An 18,120-nucleotide genomic window follows, 5' to 3' on the forward strand; every position below is an offset into this window, starting at 1 on the left:
CGTACACACACTCGCACGCACAAGCCATCTGACATTTCCAAAATGGGTCTGATGGGAAATGAGATTGTGTCAGACAATCAGGTACATGCCAATGAGGTGACTGCTCCTCTGTTAATCAAGATGCACGTAATAAAAGGAGAGATGGAGAGCGAGAGAGAACATTTTCTTTGTTTTCATTTTTAAGCATAACGTCCAAAAGTAGGTCTGCTTTTCATACCGCCTTTGCCAGCTTTTGTGACATGTGACATTTTTCTCTAACAGTTTTAATCTCTGTCACCACACAAACAGATGCCATTTTAATGATTACCAGTTGTAGAAAATAAGAAATTATCAGAGGGGCAAGAGATGATGGTGTTACTTTTTATTGCATTTTACCTTTTTGTGGTAAATGCTGCAGATGCCTCTTTCCAAATCAGGCAGATGCGACAGCAGAGATTTGATGGAACCTAGAGTGAGCAAGGGTGACTCCAGGATCTCCTGCACAGCATCCTGCCTCTCTGACAGAGACCTGTTCATGAAGGAAAAGAAAGAAGGAAAGGAGAGAGTCAGATCAGATCGAAAATCAGAGAGTTGATAGGAAAGATGGAAGTAAAATATTCAAAGATATTAAAATGGTCATAAATCAGTCATCAGCAGGTTACATGTTGGGGAGCTGAATTATACTTTGATTGAAAGGCACTGTAACTTTGAATTTAGAGCAATTAGCTGCCATTGCATGTTCATAAATTCTATCACGTGCTGAGATTTACAAGTTGCCTGAACTAATTGAAGCCAACCAGCTATGAAGGCGATTACAGTATCTTTAGGGTATATTTTCTGGAAATGGATTAAATGTGAATCACTGTAGTTTAAAATGTGTTTATGAAAGAAAAATAATAACCTAGGCTACATTTTAGTATTTAAGATAAGCTGAAGTATTAGGTGTTAAAAACCTGTAATTTCACTTTTAACCAAATTACACATTACCTGGAAAGTGTCATTATACCAAAGACACAAAGGTCTCTAGTATAATGACACGGTGTGTGTGTGTGTGTGTGTGTGTTTTTGGTGCATGAGAGTTTGTCATGTGCTGCTGCCCTGTGTGATGTGGATTTTGTGTGCCTGCGTGTAATCTGGGTTTTACACACACACACACACACACACACACACACACACACACACACACACACACACACACACACACACACACACACACACACACACACACACACACACACACACACACACACACACACACACACACACACACACACACACACACACACACACACACACACACACACACACACACACACACACACACACACACACACACACACACACACACACACACACACACACACACACACACACACACACACACACACACACACACACCAAACTATGGATAATAGAATTCTGCTGAAAATAACTTTGAGATTTTTGTATTGAAAGGTCTGAGAGTCAATTTCTGTGATTTATTTAAAGAGATTGCCTCCAACAACTTTTATGTGTTTTCATAGAGCAGTTCCTCCTCTTTTCAGTGACACTGCTCAATTGCGTAAAAAATAAGTACATTTTCAGATGCTGAACGCCATCTTAAGTTCTCTAGAACATCTATTGTGTTAAACTGAACTTATTTGAAGAATTTAAGGAATTAATTGAAAGGATGGTACACAGCTTTGGAATAATGCTGCATTCATGTCATATCAACTATTAATTAAAGACTTTCTTTGAGAATCAATAACACAATATCACATAGTGGATTGACATACATTACACTTCTACAATACACATTATTTTCAACCTACACCAATGCAGATGATAAACATTGGAGTCTTTCACATATGTTGCTTAAGACTTCTTTCAGGGAAAGAATCACTACGATATCCTAGGGATCGGGTTGAATGTGGGGCACTGTGAAACTGAATGTCAAGCAGAGAGAAGCTTCTTTAGAGGACAGAAGGTATCCTGTACTTACATCATGTCTGTGAGGGGCTGGCTCACCCACTTCCTCATCATTCTCTTCCCAAATGCAGTGCGAGTGTGGTCCAACACCCACAACAGACTGCCCTTCAGCCCGCCATCTGTCTGTCACCCAAAGATCAGACACAAAAACAAAACAGATGACACCCTTTTACTGTGACATAGTGAGGATAATAACATGAAGTAATAGATATGGGCAGGTGAGGGAAGCCCCAAGCAGCCAGGTGAGGAGGTTTGAACTCAGCTTGAACTCCATGTGTGACAAACATTCCACAGCAGCGGAGTCGGGCTGAACTTTTGAGCCGTCACCCACGCAAGGCTGAACAGTCACTGAACATTTTCATGTGATCGGAGAAACGACAATTTAACTCATCCATTATATTTTTACATTCCAGTGCGCAACAACGCTGGCAAACTGATTTTTTCAATGTGTACAGACATCATCTGGACGTTCTTGACATATAAAAAGTATTTGCACTGGAAGGTGGCCATCAACCGGGTAAGCTGCATGACATTTATAGCTAGGCGGCTGTCAATACCCATGTGCAAAAATGGAAAACTCTTTCAACCTGCCAGGCTTTTTTTACTGAGGTAGATGTTACAAACATCATGTTGAAGTTTTTTAAATACAACAACTCGACAGTAAATTATTCCTGACATGCACATCTGTTCAGCTGTCTTTCTTGACCTTGCTCTAGGTTAGTAGACCTTCAGTTTTTTATTTTGTTTACACACTTGTTTAGATTGGGCTCATTGTGCCAAAACTCTCTACACAACCCAAATAAAAAAATAACAATTACAGATGAACATCTGACTTCTACAAAATGTCATTTGTGATGCACACATTAGGCATTTGAATCATTCAATTAAAGCAGCAAGACACCCTAATGTATTTTCTACAAAACACTGCTGTCTAAAGTGAATATTTTGCTTAGGTAGGTAATCTTTGACACAGTTCATCATGTATTCCTTCCTATGTGTCTTCCCCTGGCATCGGCTAACTGCGTTGGGGGGCTGCTATCTTCATTAAGGAGGGGCAGCTTGGGCTTCTCTGTTTGCCCATTTTGGGACTAGAGCACAAGCTGACCTGAGATACATTATTGTTTAGGACATCTGGGCACCTATTTATCTGGCTCCAGGTGCCCTTTGTGCTTATATTCTATTGCCCTAGATGACAGTTTTAGTTAGATATAGTGTCCGAAGAATGTTGATTGTTCATTCAGAACTAGTTAAAACCTCTTCCTACAGCTAGGGATCTTCAAAATTGGTTCGGCAACCGCTCTGTCAACTCGTGGCTGCAGCAAATGTGTTGTCAATTCTACAGCCGTTAACTTCGTAACAAACATTCAGTGTTTTGCCATCAAAGTTCCAGCTCTCCTGTGTCTCTCTGAGTTTCGTCTCCATTGCTCCAGAAGTTTTCATCACATGAAGTACTTCGTATTTCTTCTTAATTTTTACCATACAGGCTCTGTGAAACATTCCAGTAACTATTTCTACTTATTTCAATTAACCAAAAATGCTTTTGTGAATGTTTGGTCCCTCTGTTGAGGACATGGTTACAAAATGTAAGTTTTACGTTTTTGTCTCAGCATTTACTTTCAGTGTTGGGGCAATCGTCAGAAAGAGAGCTTAACTCCTAGTCCCTACAGACTTTAGCATAGAAAAATGCTCTAAATTACAAAGTTAACACTGTAATGTTTAGCAGGTATACTGTTACCATGTTATCATTTTAGTTTATCTCCTCATCAGCCAAAAACACAAAGCACAGCTGATGGGAATGTCATCAGTAATGGACAAAGTCAAATTTGAAAACGGGGACAAAACCAGATTGGGGGTCAATTCATTGTCAGGGGGACAATTTACACATAAATAAATCTAATGTTTTTAAAGACATTTTACAAAACCACAAAACCCAATGAGTGTTAAAAGACAATTTAAACATTTGATTAGAATCGAGAGCTTAAATGTAAGCAACTGACTGACCTTTGAGGATCTCTTACATGCCTTCCTTTAACACATTAGAAACCTTGAGATTTTGAAACAGTCCGGGCTTAAGCCATCTTAATTAAAAAAGCAGATTTCTCATTAACAGGCTAAAAAAAAACTTCATTACACTGACTGGCTGCAGAGATGTGCCTTTACCTGATTGTTTAAGATCTCCAGGTTCCTGAGGGTGGCCGCACCAAGAATCATACCCTCCGACTCACAGGACAGACGCCGAAATGAGCTGTATGGAGCAAAAACAATCATATTTAAATGCAGCTGGATGATATAAGGATTTATATAGGAAGTAAATGTATGTGTAATAGTGAAGACTGTAATGATAAAAATAGCTTTCTATAACTCAAATCAGAGCAATTCTAGGAAAACTGCTCTTTCTTCCTGGTTTGTAAATGAGTAAAATATTTTTCAAAAAACCTTTTGGTATATATATTATTTTCACTATCTCTTATGTTTAAGCTTAATCTTTTTAAAATGTATAAATTGAGTCAATAAAATGTCCAAATAATCCATCAGAACGTGTAAATGTCTTGTTTTGTTCAAGCAAAAGTCTAAAAGCCAATAAGAGCTATGAGTTTGACAATGAGTGAGTGGAACAATAAATCAAATATTACAATTTAAACAATTTTATTTTATTCAACATTTATTTAGCCAGGAAGAGTCCTGGCCAAGGTAAGCAGCAGCAGTTACACACACAATCAACTTATCAATTAATTGTCTAATCGTTTACTTCTACCAAGGATTTCAAAGAAAATAATAACCTGCATTGCTGAGTGTGCAAATACCTTTCACTTCTAAGAACTCTCTCCAAGTTGAATTCTTGGAGGTATTGAATGAGGGGCCCCAGACAGCAGATCACTGGGCTCTCCAAGGATGCTACACTCGACAGAGAGCGAGAGCCTGAAGGATACAGAAACACAAATATGTCACTGATAAAACAGCCATGAGTCACAGGCCCTCTCCTTACACACATCCAGTGTGTTAGAGCTGAATGGCTGTCTTGGGCTCAACGAGACTACATTATGTGAGTAGCTAAGGATTATAAAGAGAAAAGGATTTCAGACCAAAAAACCACCCAGTGGCACAAACGCACCTTTCTCCTGGGTGTGGCAGTAGAACTCTGTTGCTGTGTTCATGGCTGAGACGAACTCAAACTGAGTGCTGTCCCTCTTCTCAACTCTCACTCGGTCATCAGCCTGAGCGCTGCAGGAGAACAACAGGACAGCATTGATTTAAGTTGTGCTTGTGACTGTTCAGACGGACAGATGAAGAAAATACACCCTCTGATATCTGATCATTGTCCTGTCTGTAAGGCAAATTAAACACAGGGGCACTGCATGTTCCAGCCATCCTTTTGTTCAACCACACTCAGTGCACACACACACATACACACACTTTCCCGCATCTCTGGCTTTCTCCATTCACTTGCTCAGCGTTGCTGCTTTCAAGGACTCGGTTGCTTTGTCCACTGTTGTTGCCAGGGCAACCAAGGCAAACACGTGGCTTTGAACACAGTGATGCTGGAGCATTTTCTTTCTTCCGCTTCCTAATGCTCACACACACACACACACACACACACACACACACACACACACACACACACACACACACACACACACACACACACACACACACACACACACACACACACACACACACACACACACACACACACACACACACACACACACACACACACACACACACACACACACACACACACACACACACACACACACACACACACACACACACACACACACACACACACACACAAGAATCATTATCTCTCACTTCAGTCACTGGTCAGACTGGGAGCAAAGATTGCACGCAAGTGATCAATAGACCGCATATTGTACCATTAATCATTTAAGCAATCAATTCAACCACATTAGGGGGTTTATGAGAACAGCGACAATTGCTGCTATCGATCCAGGGACACAGCAGTGCCGTGTAGCATTCTGCAAAACCCTGAGAAGACCCAGTGTTGTGGAAGTGTCAGCTTCAGTTTGATGTTCACAGGAAACTACAAATCTCATTCAAGTTTATGCCACCAATTTGTCAAAACGTCCCCTTAAATAACCAGGAAACACATCCTCGGCTCTTGTGGTAAGTAGCGTGCTAATCATTTTAGTTTAAGTGGCTTTCCGCCTCAATGAAAGAAGGTGTTTCTTTTTCTGTTGCTTAAACAAATTAAATGACATGACACAACAGCCATGGGATCCAGCTGTGCTAAGGTAAGCAAGTCAATATATATTTATATTGCGATGATTCATGACATTTGTGCGTTTTTCAAACACTAGTTTTCAACACTAAGCTCTACAAATGAAACTCCATCCACCTCTATTGTACTAGCGGAGAAACATGCCTCTGACACGCATATCTCCAAATCTGGGATAATAAAACCACAACGAAAGGCAAATGAGAAAAATATGTTCCATTTTTGGTTTTCTGGGTTTAGTGTATCACTGCAGATGTGAAGAGGTGGGTTCCTAAAAATAAGAAGTGTGTTTTCTTTTTGTTTGCCTTTATGATGGTGATTATCAATCATTAGCAGTGACGTTAAAAGGTTAAGGCAGAGATGATCCAACCCAGAGAGCAGAGGTTAACGTGCACAACAGATCAAGGCGGAAGATTAGTATCTATTTCTGTAGGGTGAATACAAAGCCCTGAGTGGCCGTTTAAATCCATACAGACATAAAACACAAATTATGTTATGCGTGTCGGAGAGTTGGTCATCGACTTAAAATCTTGAAGAGCAAGAGCCTTTGTGTTGACAGCATCATTCATTCAGCTCTCGATGTCACTGCTCAAATACTGACTCCAGGCTGAGAATAGGTAAAGTAATATTGCACCAAGATACTCCCATCCTCCCAGGGACTCATTACCTCCCTCTCCATGGACACACATACATCCCGTTGCCAGGGGGCGCGTCTTGTCAGCTAACCCCGGAGACACGGAGGCTGTGAAGCTAACGTCAGCAGTCACAAAATTCCTCTTCTAAATCGCCTGGGTGGCTCTTGCTTTAAGATATCTTTAATGGGTTGGATTAACAGCAATATAATGTGTCATTGCAAAACTTTAATTTCTGAATATTTTTTGTATTTTAACTGTCATTCATTTCAGTCAAATTAATCCAAAAAAATAATTGAAAAATAATTGCCTAGAAGAATATCCTGAAAGGGCTACAGTAATAGTGATCTGTAACAGGCTTGTGTGCATATAAATGTGATACATTTTCTACAGACCAAGCTGCCCTGTATTTGTATGATACAGGCTGCCAATTGAGAATTTTCTTGTCTCTGATGAGCACAACGCTAGAGAGCAGTGCTGTTCAAACACAATAATTGGAATGGCCTTTGCAGGCCCATCTCCGCTATAATCACTCAACACAGACGGCTGAGAAAAGGAGGGGGAGAGAGAAAGTCAGAGAGGAATGAATACAAATGAACCACATTTTCTAGAATTGAATTTAAACAAAGAGGGAAAAAAGAAGCCACTGGAATAAATAATGAGATATGTGCACATTCAAGGAGTCAAATACAAAAAGTGGCAGAGATCCTTCCCATTTATCCAACTATTCCCCTCTAATCTAATCCACTGCACTGCCTCCCACTGCCTCGTTTCATTTTCAGAACATAATGCAATCATAGGCAGCCTCCAGAGGAACCCGTCCCTGCTGGTGTGAACATGCTGGGTGCAGACTGTCAGCAAAGATGATCTGAATGGCGGCACAATGAGAGGCAACAGGTTTCTGGAATTCATCAGCTCAACTGTTGCTGACCGTGTTAGTCAGCCGGTGAACAAAAAACCAACTATTTAGTTTTGATATCTTGGTTAACACTGGAGCCTGCATGCATTAAATTGAAGTCTGTTTTTGCATCAGCATGTCGGTTGTATCAACATAAAATCTCACAACTACCTGTTGTACCTGGTGCTGTTTATCACTGGATGGATTTTACTGCTGCCAAATATCTGAAATTATTTGGATCGACAATGACAATGTGAACTTTTTAGCTTTGTGCTTTAAGAGAGCAGCTACTATATAAAGCAGAGTTGAAGAAAGGTGGAGTTTCCTATTAAAAAAAGGTTATATAAACTTATTGACACACAAAATGTAGGTGGGGTATTGAAAAAAAAACGTAGAAAAAAGATAAAACTATTTTTTTTAAATGTGCTCCCTTTGGTTTCAGCCACCGTATGTATCCACATTAAAATCAAGCAGGAAAAATAAAATGTCCATGAAGTGTATGAAAAACTGTCAAAAAAAAGCCCAAAAAGTCAACAAAAGTAATCTGCATGAGAAATATAGCAAAACTAATAATAATATTTCACCCTGGATATACTTGAACACTATAAGCTGTGCATAAAAGGTTAACTTAACTATCCAAAAAGATTCACCGGTATGAAAGTATTTCAAATGTTGTGCGGAAAATGTTACATACTGTAGATTGTAAAACAAGGATGCATTTTTAGACCCATATATATCTATTGTTTGCTCCATAGGACAACCTAGCAGCTGCAGTTTGAAAAATAGCATCTCACTTTATTTTGACCCGAAATAGTAAGTTCTGAAGCCTGAAAAAACAACGTATCACCTGCTAAAAAATGCTGGGGCCCTCGGGGCCACCAGACAACTTATATTAACTTTTCAACATTTGATCAACGAAATAAGCTTAATACGTTATCTTGCAAAAATCTTTTTTTGTAAAACAAGTATCATAAAAACCTGAGTTTATGAAGAAGATCACTTTATGATCTTTTAAAATAAATAAAGCCTGGTTGTTGGACCCTGTGGTCGTCACATAACCTCTAAATAAGCCCAGAGAGACGAAGATAGAAACTGTCTACTGGGGAAAATCTGATCTTTGATCTCTGACACACACACACACACACACACACACACACACACACACACACACACACACACACACACACACACACACACACACACACACACACACACACACACACACACACACACACACACACACACACACACACACACACACACACACACACACACACACACACACACACACACACACACACACACACACACACACACACACACACACACACACACACACACACACACACACACACACACACACACACACACACACACGAATGGAAGAAGACTGCCCTCTAGTGGCCTGACAGCAGATTACCTGGCGGCAGCGATGCTCTGCAGGAGTCTGTGAGTCTGTTCTGAGAGGTCGGAGGGCACCAGGATCTCCACAGGATTGATCTTTAGGACACGACCCTCTAGTTCGGATCGAGAAGGATCATCAGGAAAACAATCCAGTAAAACGTCACCTGTGCTCGGCTGGACTGCCTAAAAACACAAAAACATACTGTTAATTGAATGCACACTTTCATGAAAAGAAAAGCTGCTTGTCTTTTTTTAATGTAACATTTCTATGAAGACTAAAAGTGATTTGAAAGATTTATCTCACATGGAGAAGCTTTCGTTCCAAATCAGATTATGTTAAAGACATACAGCTTGTACTCACAGTTCACATTTTACAACCGGCTATGATAGACATGCATTTCTTGCATCACTTTATTCTCCATATCAGTGCTGGGCTGAATAATCTTCTATTACCATTTTGTTATTTTGTGATATTGTTACAAATCAAGAAACCTTATCTTGGAAAATAAATTGAAATACTCTTAATTCTAAATAAAATAGGAAACTTAGAAATATCTGTTTTTGGCTAATCCAGTTGTTTCAAGGGAATCAGATTTTTAGGGGAGAGCTAATAAATCTGATTTGAAATAATCTCTGATTATTTATTACTGTTAGGTCCGGGTGATATGGCCTAGTTAGGCTATGTCGATATAGTCCTTCTTGTCTATCTGTATAATTTAATCAATATATGATAGAATTTTTCTCCCAGCAGCACTCCCTGTATGCATATTGTTAAAATAACCCAATACTTCTTTGCATATTAAACTTAGCCTCCTTAATGACTAAAGAGTTGTGGAAATAAGATTACATTTTAATAGACTGGTATTTTACAACCATTGGCGTGAAAAAAAGATGAGATCACAAAGGTTGAGATGTAAACGTCCTCTTTTGTTTTACATGAACTATCAATATGAATTTGCTTTGAACTGAAAAACCTGATTCAGCACCTTGACTCAGAGCATCTGTAGTTTTTATGAATATGAACTGATCAGACTCACCACCAGCCCCACAGTTAGCTGCTTCTTCACTTTGTCCCAACTCTCACTGATACACAGAAGGAAGCTGTCAGGGGGGTCCGACACCACTTCATCACAGACCCCCTCCTCCACAGCCCTTAGACTGCAGACTGGGTTCACATCTAAGAAAAGCTGTCAAGGAAACCCTTTAGACAGACAGCGACAGAAAAAGCAGCTTCAAGGAAACACACACAGATATTCACAGACTGTAAGGATACCCTCTCCCACCAGAGTGGACTTGGTGTACAGAGCGCTCAGCCTACGAGCAAACAGAGCGTTCTTATTGGCCCCTGAGGCCTTGATTGCAGACGTCTCCGTCTGCTTTACCACACCAACCTATAAAATAAGGACAGTGATATTGAGAAAGAACAAAACTCTAACAGCTTCTAGTTTTGAAAAATATGCAAGATATATTTCATACCTTATGTCCATGGGACACCAACCGTCGAACGTGAACAAACAGACGGTGTGTCGGAATGCTGCACGTCATGAAGTTATGATCCAGGTGACAAAAGATATTGAGCTCCTTTGCAGCAATCTGCTCACACAAACAAAGATTACATCTGTCACGGCTTTTAGATGAAGGAAGCCTGTTGTGTTTTCAGGCGAAATAATTTGGGTCTAGCAGTAGAGCATATCAAATTTGAGCTTTGAGTTAAAAGTGATGGAAATGAAAATGGAGGATTCAAATGGCATGATTGCAAGTTACATTTGATTATCTGAGAATCACAAATCAGTAATAATCAGTTAAAATATCCACTTCTAAACCAAGTTATAAATGATTATTTTTATTTTATAGGTAATTTGTTTATAAAGTCTTTAAAAACAAATTGAAAAAACGACTAGTTTGGAACTTGGGACACAACCTGGAAATATCCTTTAATCTGCCATGAAACACAATTTCCCAACAAAAATATCTACCATACTTTCACAGAGTGAGATATTTTATATGTTTTTGTTTAAGACTGGCACTACAGCAACTCACTATTGCCTTTAGAGGAACAAGCGGTATTACAAGACAGGACAGGCTGGGGTTGGCTGACTAGCATGGTAATTGCAGTAGATGTCTTTGACATATCTGCAACACTGTAACTTATTTTACATACTTTTAGTAATGTTAGTTACTTTTTAGAATGTTCTCAAAATGAATTCTGGCATACCCCAAATATTTCATCCATTCACCTAATAACGCAGATGCAGTTCTCACCTCTGCATCCTCTCCAAAGAACCTGTACTTGTAGCCACACTCCACAGCCAACAATGCATCCGGGTGCTGTCGTTTCAGCTGAATCACCTGCTGCTCCAGGGGGGTGAACACTTTCTTCGAGCGCTTCGAGGGGGCGCTCAAGTCTGAAGGGAGAGTTAGCTCTGCAAACCTGACTCCCCCTCCCCCTCCTCCTGAATTGGCAAACTGAGAAAAATGGAACCCCTGCATCAGAAAAAACTACTTAGAAATCATTTTAGCAGAATCACTTCCCCCTTCCAAATAAGTTCTTCATTTCCAACTAATGCGTGAAAAAAAAACTTAACTTCCCCTGAGAGAACAATAGATAAAATACGGGAACCAAACCATTATAATAAAGATCCCTAAAATGTGTTAATTGACAGAAATGTGGCCACACTGATCCTAATTTACCTCAAGTACATTAGTTGCCATTACTGTACCAGAACTTGTTGTTACCAGCTGCAAAAGCAATGCTGGTATTGTAACTACTGTGGTTCAAATCACGTTACGAATCAAACTGATGTTCACAATTACATTTATTGTTTCTTCAAAATGTTATGACACACCGTGAAAACGTATTCGCCTGTTAACCAGCAGTAGAAAAACGCACATTTTGACTATGGCTTACACTTCGAGAGTCGTTTTTACTCTGAAATCAACACGTCTCATCCGGAGCTTGAAATCATGTGACTTCAGGCAAGATAATGTTATCATTTAACAAAATAAAACAAAGGCTCAAGCGTACATTATGCACTCTTCAAAAAATACAAACCAATAAATAAAGACATTTTTGAGCGTCAGCTACACTCCCACCAAAATTACCTTCAAACACAAATGCAGATGAGAATACATATACATTATGATCTTCATCAAAGAAATCAGTGGTAATTTTCAACTCCTTTCTCTTGTTTCTCTTTCCCTTAAATTGACTTGTATGTAAATATAAATAAACTGAACAAATATATTTATCAGTGCAAGTTCACAATAGAATTTTGATATTTGAACAATCAATTTTCATTTACATAACTGAGGCTACAACAACTTAATTAGCCCATAAGCCTAATGAGGAAACATACAGCGGGTAAAATAAGTATTGTAAAATTTTTCTCAGTAAATATATTTCTAAAGGTGCTATTGACATGACATTTTCATCAGATGTCGGTAACAACCCATGCAATCCACACATGTAAAGAAATCTAACAATAGATGTCCATACATTAAGTTATGAATATTAAAATGGAATGACACAGGGAAAAAATATTGAACACATGAAGAAAGGGAGGAGCAAAAAGGCATGGAAAGCCAAGACACCAGCTGAAATCTATCAGTAATTAGAAAGCAATCCTGCCCCTTGTCAGTGCAAATTAATATCAGCTGGTTCAGTCCCAACTGATGGCCTATACAAAGGTCTCATTACCAAGGTGTCACACAAGAAAGATCTCATGATGGGTAAAAGCAAAGAGCTCTCTCCAGAACTTTGCAACCTTATTGTTGCAAAACCTACTGATGGATGTAGGATGGATGGATTTCTAAAGTTCTGAATGTTCCAGTGAGCACTGTTGGTAATATAATCTGAAAGTGGAAAGAACATCATGTCACCAGCCACGACCAGGTGCTCCTCGCAAGATTTCGGACAGAGAATTGAAAACAATTATCAGAAGAGTTTCCAAGAGCCAAGGACCACTTGTGGAGACCTTCAGAAAGACCTGGAATTAGCAGGTACAATTGTTTCAAAGAAAACAATAAGTAATGCACTCAAACGCCATGGCCTGTATGCACGCTCACCACGCAAGACTCCATTGCTGAAGAAAAGGCATGTTGAAGCTTGTTTAAAGTTTGCTGAACAACATTTAGACAAGCCTGTGAAATACTTAGAGAATATAGTCTGGTCAGATGAGTCCAAAATTGAACTCTTTGGATGCCATAATACACACCATGTTTGGCACTGCACATCACCCCAGAAACACCATACCAACAGGGAAGTTTGGAGGTGGGAACATCAGGGTGTGGGGCTGTTTTTCAGCATACGGCACTGGCAAACTTCATATAATTGAAGGAAGGATGAATGGAAAAATGTACAGAGACATTCTTGATGAAAATCTGATGCCATCTACCAGGATGATGAAGATGAAACGAGGGTGGACATTTCAGCAAGACAATGATCCCAAACACAGAGCCAAGGAAACTCTCAATTGGTTTCAGAGAAAGAAAATAAAGCTGCTAGAATGGCCCAGCCAATCAGCTGACTTGAATCCAATAGAAAATCTATGGAAAGAACTAAAGATCAGAGTTCATAGAAGAGGCCCACTGGACCTTCACGACTTAAAGACTGTTTGTGTGGAAGAATGGGCCAAAATCCCACCTGAGCAATGCGTGCGACTAGTTTCTCCATACAGGAGGCGTCTTGAAGCTGTCATTACCAACAAAGGCTTTTGTGCGAAGTATTAAATAAATTTCAGTAAGCGTGTTCAATACTTTTCCCCTGTGTCAATCCATTTTAATACACATAATTTAATTTATGGACATCTATGGTTTGATTTCTTTGCATGTGTGGATTGCATGGGTTGTTACTGACATCTGATTTCATGTCAACAGCACATTTAGAAATATATTTACTGAGAAAAATGGTGACGTGTTCAATACTTATTTTACCTGCTGTATATACATTTCTAGCAATTGTTTGCTTCCACTGCTCTCCAATAGAACAACTAACTTCTGAATGGATCTTTCAACAATGGATGGCTTGTTGAGGCATTGACCCTTTTACCCCAACTGCTGCACCCCAATCGGTATTGCAGCCTTCCGCAGAGTCCATCATCACCCGATTCCTTTCTGACACATCTCGTGCATATCTGTCTTTCCTTCTAAGATGAATGGAGCTAGAACCCCTAATGGGTCATTCAGAGAGGCCACAACTGGGAGTATCCCACATCGAGTTGCTGATTTCTCATCGAGTGACACCTTGAAGGAGAAGCTGTCACTTTCAATGTTCCATCTTATTCCTAGCACTCTGTGCTGGAAGGTCATCGTAGTTGAGGTCCACATTTTTTACCTCTGCAGTGCGTTCTGGTTCCGTTTCTACTTCTCTCCTCACGATCTCTTTCCAGTTTCCTTTTAAGGTGCTTTAACCTTTTGTTATCTGGGAGTAAAGGACGTGCTTCGAATGGAAGAGGCACCTCTAGTTGATCCAGCATGTTTTTGCTGGATTCCTTCCTTTAAGATCTGCGGGAAGCGAATATCATCCTGAAACATGCTGTTGTCCCCTGGCCTGCTGTCCGCAAAGTCATACTCAAGTACCTTGATAATGGCTGATGGCGTTACCGGTTGCACCTCCCTGAGAGATACCTGGTGACAAAGTCCAGTCACATCTTGAGAATTCACACACTGTGATGCACTTCCTACGATGCTCTATCCAAGGTCAGTCTTAACAGCATCGGGCTCATAATTGCCACCAGTGATGATTTTCCTTGGGTTCAGTGCTCTGGAGCAGTCATAGCCAATCAGCAATCCAGCACCACAATCTATTAGTGGAGGCAAATGTTGAGCTATGTCTGCAAGGTGTTTCCATTTAATTGGCTGTCTGGCAGGTTGGAATGTTTGCATGTTCAAATGGAATGAAATCCCTTGTATAAGATGGAGGCAGGTCAATGGATGTATTTGAGTTTAACCCTCTGACTTTGAGTCCACAAACTCTCTGACTATTCACAATTGAGTCTTTTCCCATCATAGTTGATCATTTTAGTTTTACCGGTTCCATCCCTGGCTGCAGCTTCTCACAAACCTCCTGTTCTACAAAGGTGTGACTGCTTCGGGTGTCCAATAGAGCATACACCAGAGTTTCAGAATTAGGGTTGTTTGATGAGGAAATCCACACTGGCACAATCATTGATGTGCTCCCACCTTCACCTCCATTCACACAACATGATAGCGAGGATATATTACTTTCAAACCCGCTTTGTGTGTAGGGTTTGACCGCTGAGGAACGCTCATCATGCAAAGGTGTCAGATGACTCTTCTTCCATATGCCACACATGGCTCTGTTTTTGCAGTCTCTGGTGACATGTCCCTTTCTCAGGCATGCAAAACACAGGTTATTGTTTTCTCGCATGCATTTCCTCTTTCCTCCACAGTCAAATCTACTAACTTTTGGCATTTGAATATGGAATAATTTTCTCCACAGCACAAACACTCCGTTGTGTTTGAGTTTTGTGTTGGCATGCTCTCTTCCTCTATTTCCTCTGCATGTTTGATTTGGTTTCTTCCACGTTGGTTTTAGCAACAATGCAAGGTGTGTCTGAAGCCCCCACAAAGGTGACAAATGCGTTTGCTTTAGGCTGTCTTGTTTCTCTTACAAGTATTACTGCTGAGGGTTTCAGAGCATATAGTGATGACACTGGGTTGCATGCTATGCGGGCCTCTTTTGAGATGAAGTTGGCAAACTCAGCGAAGCTTGGAGAATCTTTGCCTATACCCAGCTGTTTTGTGACATAACGGTTCCACCTTGATGTGAAACAATCAGGAAGTTTGGTTGGCATCTTCTGGTTCTCTACGCAGTCGTTAAGAACCTGTAGACCCTTAAGCCCCTCAACTTTGTCCATCATATTATACATGTCGCATTCTCCTTTAAGTGTCGTACAAATGTCTTTTACCTCATTCTTCCATTTCTCATACACTGTTTTGAACTGCTTTTCCTTTTGAGTTAATTCTTGCTCTTTAAGTTCTTGCATTTTCGGTGTTAACCGTCTCTCTCTCTCGAGATGATTTCCTTACTTTTGTCTCTGATTTTTTAGACGCAACACTTCTTCTCTCATCTTCAAAGTCTGAGCCTTGCTGCTCTTGATGTATCAACATTAAATCAAACTGATCATCACCATTTTGACACAAAGGATCTTAATTAGACATTTTGACTTGCCAGGAATTATCATAAAGTGCAAACAAAGTAAGTTACAGGCATATGAATGGCAACTTGGAAGTTTTGTTATAACTTTAACTCTTAGCCGATACCTGATTGTTCTCTGACTTCATGAACAGAACATGAATATACAACTCTTAACTGCAATGACCCTTGTATAACAATAACAGTTACTTTTCAGGGACTTTAATATATTTTCCTTACTTTATTCTAATCAGTCTTGATTACCTTTACCTTATTTTGGGGCTGTCCATCAATTATTCAAGGTATAAATGTCAAAGTACAGTTCAACCTGAGGAGCCACGTAGTAACCTGAATTCGCTGCAGGAAAAGATGTTCTTCTGCACAGGAAAGCCCATGTTCTAGCAGGACAACAGCAAACGGTCCGATGACACACGTCGTCCGCACAGGATACGCAGCGAACTGTCCGTTGACGCCTGTCGTCCGCACAGGATCAGCCGCACACTGTCCATTGAAGCCCGTCATCCGCATATGCAGCACACTTCGCGTTGAGCCTGTTGTCCGTGCCAGGATGAAGCACACTTCGCATTGAGCCTGTCGTCCGTGACTGGATGAAGCACACTTCTATTCGTATGTGCTCCGCCCTCTAACGGGCTTTGCCTCGGCTCCTGAGAAAGATTGACTGTACTCTCCGCCCAATCAGGGGGTAGCATCCTCCCCTATAAAACCCCAGTAACTGCGTTGCTCGTCTCCCCTTTTTTACTCAGCAACTTGAGAACTGGACTTCTTTCCTGCGATTGTTGTTTCACCATCCGGTGTCGCAGTTTTTTCGCTATTTTTTCCCCATGGATACTCACAAGGTCTGGACCCCCATTGAGTGTGCTTGTTCTGCCTGGGAGCACGACATCGGGATGAGGCCGGGTCCTGCGCCTCCTGTCTTGCGCTCCCCCGGGAGGAGCGCGAGTGGAGGCTAGGCTATGGCGAGACGACCCATGCCACCGCTAGCGTCGGTGGCGCAGCCAAAGTCGTGGGCAGACTCCGCTGAGGACGACGACCGGCGCGTCTATGAGGAGGAAAAACCCGGCCTCCCTTTTCAGGGATGACGAGCCGCCGGCGGACCACCGCTAACACCTCGACGACCTGCCGGCCCTCTTTGCCTCGGCCACCGAGGGGATGGGGACCCCTCTGCCTCCTCAACCGCCGTCCTCGGCTCAAGCCAAGGACTTCACGGTAGGCCGCCGTGCCCAGACGCGGGGTAGGCCGCGCCCTCGTGTGGTCACCCCCAAGATGGCGCCCAACTTTGATTATGCGCGGCGGGATTGGACCTCCCCGCTGAGCGCCAAATCCCCGCTTGGTTAAACAGGACGTTACGGAGGGGCTATGCCCTGCAGTTCTGCCGCCAGCCCCTGCCTTTCAGCAGCGTAATTCAGACCTCTCACTCCATCCCCGCCGAGAGAGCGGCTTTGGAGTTGGAAATACCGGCGTTCCTTCAAAAAGGGAGCGATATCGAGAGTTCCCCACACGGAAGAGCAGTCGGGGTTTTTCTCCCTATACTTCCTGGTGCCCAAGAAGTCGGGGGACACAAGACCAATATTGGACCTGCGCGTACTGAATGGCTACATCGCGCGGACACCTTTCCGCATGTTGAGCATTTCTTCCTCAATGGCGCTTCTGAGGGGTGTTTCAGTGGAGGACATCTGCCTAGCTGCGTCTTGGTCTTCCACTTCGACCTTTGTGCAGTCCTACCTCAGGGATATGACTGCTGATTCTGTGTCTCATTCGGTGCTTGGGGCACCGTCTGGGGGGACCTCGTCTGGAGCAGACTGAGGTGCATTTTTTGGTGTTC

At 41.4% G+C, this 18,120-nt stretch overlaps 1 protein-coding gene across 2 annotated transcripts in view; it reads right to left on the minus strand.

The window, feature by feature from the left end:
• msh3 (mutS homolog 3 (E. coli)) overlaps positions 1–18,120 on the minus strand; it is a 40,401-nt gene that overhangs the window by 20,150 nt on the left and 2,131 nt on the right. The window contains exons 4-13 of one of the 2 annotated variants that reach the window (XM_063896264.1): positions 11,384–11,587; positions 10,598–10,714; positions 10,395–10,512; positions 10,159–10,298; positions 9,138–9,304; positions 5,060–5,169; positions 4,752–4,866; positions 4,108–4,192; positions 1,961–2,070; positions 376–508 (exon numbers count right to left, since the gene is read on the minus strand). In XM_063896264.1, coding sequence (XP_063752334.1) covers positions 376–508; positions 1,961–2,070; positions 4,108–4,192; positions 4,752–4,866; positions 5,060–5,169; positions 9,138–9,304; positions 10,159–10,298; positions 10,395–10,512; positions 10,598–10,714; positions 11,384–11,587 — 1,299 coding nt within the window. Of the gene's footprint in view, positions 1–375; positions 509–1,960; positions 2,071–4,107; positions 4,193–4,751; positions 4,867–5,059; positions 5,170–9,137; positions 9,305–10,158; positions 10,299–10,394; positions 10,513–10,597; positions 10,715–11,383; positions 11,606–18,120 lie in introns of both variants that reach the window. The other variant, XM_063896263.1, reaches the window with a different exon arrangement.

Source organism: Eleginops maclovinus, chromosome 12, assembly GCF_036324505.1.
Source record: "Eleginops maclovinus isolate JMC-PN-2008 ecotype Puerto Natales chromosome 12, JC_Emac_rtc_rv5, whole genome shotgun sequence".
Classification (NCBI taxonomy): Eukaryota; Metazoa; Chordata; class Actinopteri; order Perciformes; family Eleginopidae; genus Eleginops; species Eleginops maclovinus.